Source organism: Mercenaria mercenaria, chromosome 3 (genome assembly GCF_021730395.1).
Source record: "Mercenaria mercenaria strain notata chromosome 3, MADL_Memer_1, whole genome shotgun sequence".
NCBI lineage: Eukaryota > Metazoa > Mollusca > Bivalvia > Venerida > Veneridae > Mercenaria > Mercenaria mercenaria.
In genome coordinates, this window is record NC_069363.1 from 9,276,569 (window position 1) to 9,288,631 (window position 12,063).

The 12,063-nt window shown below is 35.4% G+C and overlaps 1 protein-coding gene across 7 annotated transcripts in view; it reads left to right on the forward strand.

Moving 5' to 3' along the window:
- LOC123525476 (single-stranded DNA-binding protein 3-like) overlaps positions 1-12,063 on the forward strand; it is a 77,608-nt gene that overhangs the window by 2,786 nt on the left and 62,759 nt on the right. For all 7 annotated transcript variants that reach the window (XM_045304547.2, XM_045304550.2, XM_045304549.2 and 4 more), the window contains exons 2-3: positions 8,028-8,100; positions 11,498-11,559. In XM_045304547.2, coding sequence (XP_045160482.1) covers positions 8,028-8,100; positions 11,498-11,559 — 135 coding nt within the window. The remainder of the gene's footprint in view (positions 1-8,027; positions 8,101-11,497; positions 11,560-12,063) is intronic.

A 12,063-nucleotide genomic window follows, 5' to 3' on the forward strand; every position in this document is an offset into this window, starting at 1 on the left:
TCGTGTCCGTTCCATAACTCTGCCATCCATGAAGGGATTTTGAAATAACTATAAATGTTTACCATAATGAGATGATATGTCATGCACACGACCCAGACCCCTAGCTCCAAGGTCAAGACCACACTTAAAATTTTAATGTTAACAGGGTCTGTTTCGTGTCTGGTTCATAACTCTGCCATTCATTATTACGGGATTTTGAAATTACTTTGCATAAATGTTCCCCATAATAAGATGACGTGTCATGCGCAAGATCCAGATCCCTAGCGCTAAGGCCAAGGTCACACTTAGAGGTTAAAGGTTAACATGGTCTGTTCCTTGTCTGGTCCATAACTGAGCCGTCAATGAAGAGATTTTAGAATAACTTGGCACTAATTGTTCCCAACTAATGAGACAACATGTTGTGCGTAATACCCAGATCCCTAGCTGCAAGGGGAACGGCTGAATTCTAATGTTGTAATAACTTGTAGCCCATCCCATTTGCTTTTGTTACCCATTGTGTATATGTTCTTTGTATTATGTGTTCAGAAGCAATGAAATATGATTAAATCAAGCTGCAAGGTCAAGGTCACACTTAGAAGCCAAAGGTTAACATGGTCCGTTTCTTGTCTGGTCCATAACTCTTGTCATTTATCAAGGGATTTGAAAATAATTTGACACAAATGTTAACCATACTGAGAAGGTGTGTCACGCTTATGACCCGGGTCTCTCAGATCAAGGTCACAAAATGATTCATGCCTGAACTATTTTGGCATATTTTGTGCAGACAACTGTAGCATATTTGGGCATGCTTTGGGGGCATTTGTCACTAATAGTGACAGCTCTTGTTTGTGAAGGGAAACAATTTCTTTCCAGCTTTTTAATGTATGGTAGCTTTTGTACATGTCTAACATGAGGTCCGGGACTTTGCCATAAGTTACCAGACCTGCTTGAAAGTTTCTTGACATATCAGACAGTCTTGAATATTTTGTGAAGTCTGTTTTACTTGTCTGCACTTCACAACCCTTGGCTTTCAAGGAAACTTTGCTGAATTTAATTTAATTCCAACTAAGGCCCTTTTTAGCTCACCCGAGCATACAGTGCTCATAGTGAGCTTTATAGATCGATGGATGTCTGTCGTCTGTCCGTCATTCACAGTTTCTTTAAAGAATATAAAAAATTATCCTCTTAAACCTCTAGGCTAGTTTCAACCAAATATCACAGGAATATTTTTTGGGTGGTCCTATTTCAGATTCCTTCAAATCTAGGTCATCCATGCAGAACCAAAAGGAGAAACTTTTAAAAAAATCTCTGCTGAAACCTTTGGCCCAATTTCATTTAATTTGACAGTGGTTCTGGAAGATCATGTACCAAACATCTTCAAGTCATACATTGATTTGCAAAAATAGCATGGCTGCCTGGTGCATGGCTGGTTTTCTCTATATGGCTATGTGGAGAACTTTTCAAATCTGAAACTGCTGGCCCAAATTCAAGAAATAATTGGGTGTCCCTCTACCAGTTCTCTCAAGCTCCTGCCCACATTACCCTCAACATTACAACACCCCCATAATTTTTTTTCCGCATATAGTTCTTGTGTTTCTTGATACTACCTTTTATCACATCATCATCCTACTGTCTAATCCTGCCTCCACCCAACCCCCACTGCTGCCAACTTTTTCTTGATATTGTTTCTCAGTATACTATGTTATTATTCCCACAAACACATACTAGAATATGTATTTTTTATGCTCAAGGTGAGCTATTGGGATTGCTCTTTGTCTGTCATCCATAGTCGTCCTTTGTCAACAATATTACTTTTAACACTGTAGAGGTCAAATTTTGGCCCAGCTAGTCTTAATGAAACCTGTTCAGAATGTTTCCTCCAATACAGTCTTGCAGGATTTCTTAACTGGGTCATCGGGGAACTAAAATTAGGCCACTAGGTCAATTTATAGTGGGATAACCTTGTTTATACATTAGAGGCCACATTTTCTACCTTATCTTCATAAAACTTTGTCAGAATATTTGTCTCGGTGAAATCTAGTTCTGGTATGAAACTGGGTTATTTGAGAGCAAAAATTATGTCACTTTAAGTAGGTATTAAAACTTATAGAAAAGTGTTGCTAACTCTCAGTTAACATTTAATTTATTACTTTATCTTCATAAAACTTTGTTGGAATGTTTGTCTCTATCGAACTGGGCTACTGGAGGTTTTAAACTAGGTCGTCAATTGTCCAACTTGCCCAGCTTGTCCCAAAGCCCAAACGGAGAGGAAGAATTTCACCACTCATTGGAAGGGGTAAATAGATTTGGTCTTGACCGTGCGTCCATCCGTCTGAAAAAAGTTTGTGACACGCGTAGCTCAAAAAGTATTTGATATAAATTGATGAAACCTTGCATGAGTCTTTATTATGATATAAACTTGTGCACCTCCAATTTTTTGGCTCTGCCCCCTATTTCCAGAGTTATGGCCCCTAAAATAGTCAAAAGTGCTCATTTTCACCTTGTGATGCGTCTAGCTGAAAAAATATTTCATATAAATTGATGAACCTTTGCATGAGTCTTTATCATGATAGGAACTTGCACACCTCCTATTTTTCGTCTGGCTCCACTCCCTATTTCAAAGTTATTGCCCCTGAAATAGTAAAAATGCACATTTTCACCTAATGACGTGCCTAACTCAAAAAGTATTTGATGTGAATTCATGAAACCATGCATGAGTCTTTATCATGATGTGACCTTGTACACTTGGCATTCTTCTTTAGATTTTAGCGCTAATTACAGAGTTACGGCCCTTGACATAGCCAAAATAGTGGATTTTTTGTTTGTGATGCTCATAGCTCAAAAAGTATATGGCCTAGAAAAATGAATCCTTTATATTAAATGTTTGTTGAGGCTATACCCCCTTAAGACTGCAAACATTTGAATTATTGTCCCTTATTTGAAAAAAATGTACCAGTGGGGGCACACCCTTTGTCCTACAGACAAGCAAGAAACAACTTGGTAAAAACAGACAAGCAAGTCAAAATCAAATTTTGTCACCCCTGGGTCATTAGGTCAAATTAAAGAAAAACCTTGTTATTAAATGTTAATGCTCCAGAAGCCACATTTTCTTCTTGATCTTTGTTAGTGTTTTTTTTTTCTCTGTGAAGTGTAGGTCATTTTCAAATTTTGGTTACCTTCAGTAAAAAACTTAGTTTAACTAGGTTACAAGATTAAATTTTAGAAAAATCTTGTTAACTCTCAATATGCCAGGTTTTCTGTTTGATAAATGTTTGTCTGTATGAAATATAGATCAAGATCTATACTGGAATACTCGAGGCCAAAACATCTGTCACTAGATCACATCATTGAAAACATTGTTAACACTGTGGGGGCCACATTTTCCATTTGATCCTCTTAAAACTTTGTCAGAATGTTTGTCTCTATGAAATCTAGGTCAAGTTTAAAAGTGGATTACCTCAGTTCTGGAGATCTTGCATTAAGTCAAGTCAGAACTTTGTCAGAATGTTTGTCTCTTTGAAATCTAGGTCAAGTTTAAAAGTGGATTACCCCAGTTCTGGAGATCTTACGTTAGGTCAAGTCAAAACTTTGTCAGAATGTTTGTCTCTTTAAAATCTATGTCAAGTTTAAAAGTGGATTACCCCAGTTCTGGAGATCTTACTTTAGGTCAAGTCGAAACTTTGTCAGAATGTTTGTCTCTTTGAAATCTAGGTCAAGTTTAAAAGTGGATTACACCAGTTTTGGAGATCTTTCACTAGGTCAAGTCAAAACTTTGTCAGAATGTTTGTCTCCTTGAAATCTAGGTCAAGTTTAAAGTTCTGGAGAACTTACACTAGGTCAAGTCACAGATCATTTTATGCATTACGCTTAAATTTGTTCAAATGGTACTTCTTGACCACTTTAGGGCCGCCGGAGCCCAAAACAGAAAACCATTTTAAAGAATTTCTTGTTGTGAACTGCTTGATAGATCTTCATAACAAATTTGGGCAGTAGCATCCTTGTATACATGGTTTTTGCCTCACATTTGTTTACATGGTTTTGCTTAACCGCTTTTAACCACTGGCACCAGACCAGCTATATCCTACCCCTAGGTAAACTATATTACAAGAACCATGATCACAAATGTGAATATATACTTATCCATTTCAATCGTGCATTTCTCAACTGTAGTGGTCAAGGTCAGGTGTGCAACTTGCAACTTCCCTGGTTTATTATACCCCTAGATACAAAGTATTTAAAGTAAGTAAATAAATTTTTTTATTAACTTGACATGTGTTATATATACAATACATACATATTACAATAAATGCTCATTCTACAAAACACCCAGCCCAATGGGCCTTTATGTCACCTGTTAATTCATTACACATATCATGATCTAAAAATGGGAATAATAAATAATAAGGTATCATATTAATTCACAGCAAATATGCGGATATTACATTAACTTAAACATCATGCTTGGATGCTTTCTTTTTTACCTTTAGGTGCGATTTTTCCTGAGGTCAGTGTCACAGCATACAAAATTACATAATCCACTTGCCTCTGACTGTCCATCTTGGGGAGGGGGCCGGGGGTGCATAATTATGTGTTTTACAGACAGCTTGTGACGGAGGGTATTTCAAATCCCTAAACAGACGTAACAATAAAAAAGTCATATCCATCATTAATTTTTCTGCCCCACAAAATTGGACTGTTCTTTTGACTTCTATCAGATGGCATCCATTTTTCTTTGCATGCATGAGAGTAGATAAGTGGCTATGAGAACAATAGAAACAGTACATGTTATTCCTTTAGTTAATTTATTTGTGGCTAAAAGAACAACATAACTCCAAACAGACTTCTGTGAGGAATTCTCTGTCCATACATGTGTGTTGCACCTGTCTCAAAAAGTGTTTGACCTGGAGTCTGACATCAGTTTCTCGGCATTTGAAGTTGTGCACCGAGGGTTTTGTTTGGGATTTCACAAAGCAAGACCACGGTTATGCATGTCTTTAACTTAGTCAAAATATGTATAGAATGCCTAAAAGTTAGTGTCACGCTAATATCTGAAAATGTGTTTGACCTTGTGTTTATATATACATATGAAACTTCACAGGAATGTTGTTAAACATGAAGTTTTGCATCGGGGTCTTTCTTTGGGATATACCCACTTTCCTTTTGGATCAAATGTCATGGTCCATAGTCCATACTAAGTGACTGAAAACTTTTTCCAGGTAACTTTTGGTTCTATGGTTGTTAGACATGATCACCTTTGGTCAGTAGATGATCCCAACTGTTGTTTGCTACAGTATATCAAGGGTGACAGTGACCATGATATTGAGAATATTTTCTAATCTAGTGAATACTTGTATTCATCAAATTTCATAGGATGAAATTTAATAAGAGTATTGGGAATCAGTCAGAATTGTATTGTCAGTATTTGAAGTAAGTACACAAATAGCCTTATCATTGTTAATAACAAAATTAAAAAGAATGTAATTGTAGATGGACCCAGAGTTGTCAACTTCAGAATCTTTCCAGTTTTTAAAAGTGTTTCTTTGTCTCAAACTGTAAACACATCATTTGCAGGGCTCAACAAATTCTTTGCAAGCAACTCGTCCTTCAGGATGGCTACCTAGAATTTTCATATACATCCTGCTACAATTTGTACTCGTCTTGCATTTCACTAAGAAAAGAACAAAGGGATTGGGTTTTAGAGTTTCGAACAAAAATCATATTCCATTTAAGATTGTTTAGCTGTCTGGCTTCTGCACAGCTTTTTTTAAAATTGGATTTATTACATTTTTGATAAAAAAAATTGCTTGTCCTGCAGGATGAGTACTACATTAAGTTCCATTCACCTGGAGCAGATTCCTACTTAATGTGTTCACAGATGTGTGGATTTGTCAGGCCCTGATTTGACTATGTATTTAACCTTTTGCTTAAGTATTACCAGGAAGAATACATTGTTAAAACAACCTTTAAAGGTGGTACTTTAACTACTTGCACCATTGACGACTTCATGATCCAAGAAGCCTTAACTCATCTACAGCAGTGCCCCATTGTCAGCAGTGAGCTCTTTTATTTTCACATATGATCGGGTATTTAGCAAAACAAAATGTAATGTAATTATATTAATCATAATCTTGGAAACTTTGACAAAAAATAAGACTAAAAAGGAGGGGCTGAAAAATGGGGGATGAAATGACCAATTTGAATTCATCAAGGTACAAAATGACCAAAATGGGGATGAATTGACTAGGGGACAAGTTGACTGTAAATCGTTTAAGGGAGGTCACTCCATATCAGTGTGGCAGAGTTGGCAGGTTTATAGTCAAATTCACGTTTATGACGTAAGCTATTAATATTTCCACAGGAGTCTTGCAATGGATTATACTGCCTAACAATAAAGCTCTAAGCACCTGCACACCCGACCCCTTAAGAAAATATTATCTATTTCATTCAAAAGCGTATGGAATTTTTCATCCACCAATCAAAATGTACAGTTTTAATCAGCTGTTAAATGACCTTCACCCCAGATATTTACAGGAAGTAAAGGTGAATTCAATATAATTTATATATAATTATATATATAGACCTAAATGAAATGCCTGCAAAATTCAAAATTTTACAGGGCAAGTGAGGTATCAAATTCAGAAAAATCTTATTAATTTTGTCATGGACAGTCTAGTTTGCAAGCAGACAAAAAAACATCCTGATTTTAATACTGCATTTTACTAATTCTTGACATCCTTGTATATAATTATGCTTTCGTAAGGGTGGCAACCATAAAGTATTAAATCGTAGACCTGTAAGGCTTAATGACAGGGTTATATCAAAAAAGTGTTTGCCATAGATCTAAAAAAACAACCCTGGTCTCTGACTTTTGATTAAGGCAATGGCTGATTATTTGCAGTGGAATGTTGATTATATATATCTTTGAGACACTCCCAGATGCACTTAAAGGTCAAGGCTGAATTTACTTGAGAAAATTCTGGTAGAGAAGGTTGAAGTGGTGTTTTTTCCTCCTTTCACAGAATAGCATTGCGAAAAATCCTAGTTTTCAGCACTTAGTTGCTAAATATGAATAAATATTGATTTATTGATTGTGTAGGCCCAAGAGAGTTATTTCTTCATCTCTCTGCTGAGATCATGTACATAAATATCACAGTTTTCCTACAGAACATTGGTAGGAGACTGGGGAGGACTTTTAATGAGCAAATAATTATTGATACATGTTGTGTCTCAGTTTTGTCCTTTTATACTTCTGTTGCTAGCATATAGGGAGAAACTTCACACATATTTTTCCCTGTTGTATTTTGAATTCCAGATACTAAATTATGAGATTTAATGAAACTATTTATTTTTTTAACTTAAGACTGAAAGTAAAAAAGTGTTCTGATAAATTTCTGCAGCGAATAAGATAAATGAATCATCCCTAGAATAAAGACACATGTATATGAATATACGTGGCAAATTTGTTTATTTCTTTAATGGAAAAAGAACATTTATTGCAACTTAAACATCTGCTGCCATGTTCAATGAACTTTTACTTGACTTTGATCTGATGCCTGAATATAGGAGTTACAGTTGAGTAAAACATGGTGTGGCTGTTTCCTAAGTACTTCTAGATTTCTCTGTGGATAGCAAATTTTGTCAGTGAAATTGGCATGAAATGGAGTACAGTTGACATTGAAACCTTGGTCCTTATCTTCAAGAACCCAGACTAAATTGAACTTTTCAAAAAAAATCTAAAAGGTCCCTTTCTAAAGTAATAAAAAAAACTGATATAAGCATGGGCATATAGGTTTTTCTTCCTCTGGCAGTTGTTTCCACAATAATTTATTGAAGACAAAAGAAACAAAGAAACTAATACAGAGAAGAGGTGAATAACTTCTTTACATGAATCTAAATTAGTAGGATTATTTATATATGAATTTAGTGAGATTTTCATGCTTGATAAAACATTTATGTTTTTTGAAAATTTTATAAAAATGATAAAAAAAACCCCAAGTGTACTACCTTCAGTAATATGTAGAAACAATTCTTTTTCTTTCTATTTTCAGATTAGCATTATATGTATATGAATATTTATTACATGTTGGAGCACAGAAAAGCGCACAGACTTTCCTATCGGAGGTGAGGATTTTCTAAGATTTATTAAGTCTAGTTTATATAGGGTGAAGGTAACATTTACAATAATTAGTAAGAGATGTGATTTTTGGCATGTTCCTGCTTTTACCTTGATATATATAGATTATCAAGTGGAACACACATGTACTTTTTTCACTCTCTGTAGAGAGGATATAGAAAACTTCCTGGTCTGTGTATTTTTTCTCCCTAATTGAAATGTGAAAAAAATTTTGATTTAAGGCCCTCTGATCAACACAAGATTTTATTTCATACCTGAGTAAATCGGACCAAAGTTTATATAAAAAATAAAGTAAAGAATGTATTTTTCCATTGTTGTGAATCTCGGTGTGTATGCTCGAGGCCATGTTTACCATAGTCGTTCCTTTTGTTTACTCTAGAAAGATTATTGACCTTTTGTCGGCCAGTAACTATGTTACAGTTGTGAAACCCCCAATATTGAACAGTACAATGTTTGTAATGAAGAAATGTTTGAACACAAAAATAGATGTTCTTGTGAATAATTATGACATTTTAATATTTTTCAGTAACCAAAATCCTGATACAATTCATATGGTACATGTGTATCTAGATGTTAGTAGTAAAATAAAGTTAGCTAATAAAAACGATGGAAGTAATTGATGACTAAGACCAGCCACCAACATTAATTTGATAATGGCCAAAGAGACACATTTTTGTTCTAAATATTTGAAGGTTTCCGTATTATACTTAACTTGTTCATGAAATTTTATGACACCCACATCAGTATTTCACAAATATTGCTCTCAAGACATTGGGTTGGCATTGATTTTATTCATAATCATGTAGATAGGGTAAGATTTGTGTTGGGTTTATTTTTGCTACTATAAGCAAAAATGGACAACCCATTTCAAGACATTCATGCATTTGAAACACTGTAAAACAGTATTCTCGCAAAAAAGTTATTAAGCATGTTTTCTTGTAGCAGTGCAAATTTGATTGGTATATTATAATTATAACAAATTAAGAAACAAAACCCCATATCAAATTTACACAATATATAGCACATACATTTTGCAGTCATTGTATAGGGCATGGAGATTGTTATGCAAATTATGTAAACTTCAATATAGATTTTCAAGATAACATGTGAAACATTTCCCTTTCAGTTTTCAATTTAATACTCCGAATATTGTCTTAACAGTGAGAGTTCCGAATATCATTTAGCCTTGATTAAAAAAGTACAGTTGTTATAAGGACATATTAAAATAGTGTATGAAACAGTATTTTGGGGCTGTCAAAAATCATTGCATGGTTAAGAAATTAAAACACTGTGGCCTCACCAATGAATATCAATGGTTCTCCTAAGTGTGCTTGGAGAATCAGGTATTTTTATGCTCCCCGAAGGGCAAGCATATAGTTGCCGCTTTGTCCCTCAGTCTGTCACACTTTTGTCCGGAGTATAACTTGAAAAGTATTAATGGCATTTGATTAAAACTTCACATAATCATAGAGGCCATTGAGACAAAGTGCAGTGTCAAAGAATTATAACTCTACCTTACCTAGTTTTTGAATTATCTCCCTTTATTATACAAAATAAGACTTGTCCAGAGCATTACTTGAAAAGTATTAATGTCATTTCATTGAAACTTCACAAATTAATAGAGGCCATTGACGGGAAGTGCAGTGTCAATGAACCATAACTCTTTACCTAGTTTTTGAATTACCTCCCTTTATAATATACAAAATAAGGCTTGTCCGGAGCATTACTTGATAAGTATTAATGACATTTTATTGAAACTTCACGAAATGATAGAGGCCATTGACGGGAAGTGCAGTGTAAAAGAATCATAACTCTACCTTACTCAGTTTTTGAATTATCTCCCCTTATTCAATTCTCTTCTTTTTATTATCTCCATTTTTTTTTCTAATACGTTATTTTTCTTCTTTTTATTATCTCCATTTTTTATGCCCCCGAAGGGAGGCATATAGTTTTTGAACCGTCTGTCTGTCTGTCGGTCTGTCCGCAATTTTCGTGTCCGGTCCATATCTTTGTCATCGATGGATGGATTTTCAAATAACTTGGCGTGAATGTGTACCACAGTAAGAAAACCTGCAGTGCGCAAGACCCAGGTCCGTAGCTCAAAGGTCAAGGTCACACTTAGACGTTAAAGGATAGTGCATTGATGGGCGTGTCCGGTCCATATCTTTGTCATCGATGGATGGATTTTCAAATAACTTGGCATGAATGTGTACCACAGTAAGACGACGTGCAGTGCGCAAGACCCAGGTCCGTAGCTCAAAGGTCAAGGTCACACTTAGACGTTAAAGGATAGTGCATTGATGGGCGTGACCGGTCCATATCTTTGTCATCGATGGATGGATTTTCAAATAACTTGGCATTAATGTGTACCACAGTAAGACGACATGCAGTGCGCAAGACCCAGGTCCGTAGCTCAAAGGTCAAGGTCACACTTAGACGTTAAAGGATAGTGCATTGATGGGCGTGTCCGGTCCATATCTTTGTCATCGATGGATGGATTTTCAAATAACTTGGCATGAATGTGTACCCCAATAAGACGACGTGTCACACACAAGACTCAGGTCCGTAGCTCAAAGGTCAAGGTCACACTTGGACGTTAAAGATCATTTTTCATGATAGTGCATTGATGGGCATGTCCGGTCCATATCTTTGTCATTCATGCATGGATTTTAAAATAACTATGCATGAATGTGTGACACAGTAAGACGATGTGTCGCGCGCAAGACCCAGCTCCGTAGGTCAAAGGTCCTAAACTCTAACATCGGCCATAACTATTCATTCAAAGTGCCATCGGGGGCATGTGTCATCCTACGGAGACAGCTCTTGTTTTTTTTTTATTTCTAATACGTTATTCCCCATATAGGGACAAGCATATATGCATCAGGGAGCATCATTCGGTTTTACCGATTCCTTGTTTATATCTGCTTGATTTTTGAGTAGGCTTAGTATAATAAAGAGTTACTGCAATCATGCTGATGCTTTGTGCCAAATATGAGGCAGAAAAAAATTGACTTTGAGAATTATATTAAAATTGTGTTGTCTTGAGTTTTGACAAAAAAGAAAATGAGATTTAAGTTTGGCTTTCTTGTATGGAAGGTAGTAGTTCTTAATTACTTTTGAATTGAGAGTTGATAGTTGCAAAGAAATTAAATACGTGTATGAAACTTAGCTCTGTATGAAAATGTGAAAAAACTTACATACAGGAGAATGATAATAAGAAACTTTCAGCAAATTCCCCCTCTAGTATTGATCTTCAGGTAAACAGACAAGTCATACTTCATATTGTACCGGTATGTATAATGTATAACTCATATATTATATTGTTCATGCATTCACACATAAGTAAACTGTATATTCACAGATACATGTTATGTATAATTACAGATAAGATGGGAGAAAAATATAACTCTTGGAGAGCCACCCGGGTTCTTACATTCATGGTGGTGGTGAGTATAATTTGTTGAATCTTTAGGTATAGTGCAAACCAGAATTCTGTGAAGTCAAAGCACCATATCATTGGATGATATGAATTTTTTAGCTTGACTATTCGAACAATAAGGAGAGCTATCCTACTCGGTGTACACACCATGGCGTAGGCGTCACATCTTGGTTAAGTTTTTAGTATCAGTCCATATTTTGACAAAACCTTTTGTCATTATATAGCTTTGAAACTTTCAGCACTTGTGCACTATCACCATGTCCAGTTTTAGCAAGAGTACATAACTCTGTCAAGGATTGTGACTGAATTATGGCCCCTATAACTTATAAATCTTGGTCAAGTTTTTCGTACTAGTTCATATTTTGTGTAAACTATTTGACATTATGGCTTTGAAACTTTTATCACTTGTTTATTATAACAGTCTCTATCTGTAGACAAGAGTTCATAACTCTGTCAAGTATTTTGGCTGAATTATGACCCTTTTTGGAGTCAAAACTATTTGACATGTGGC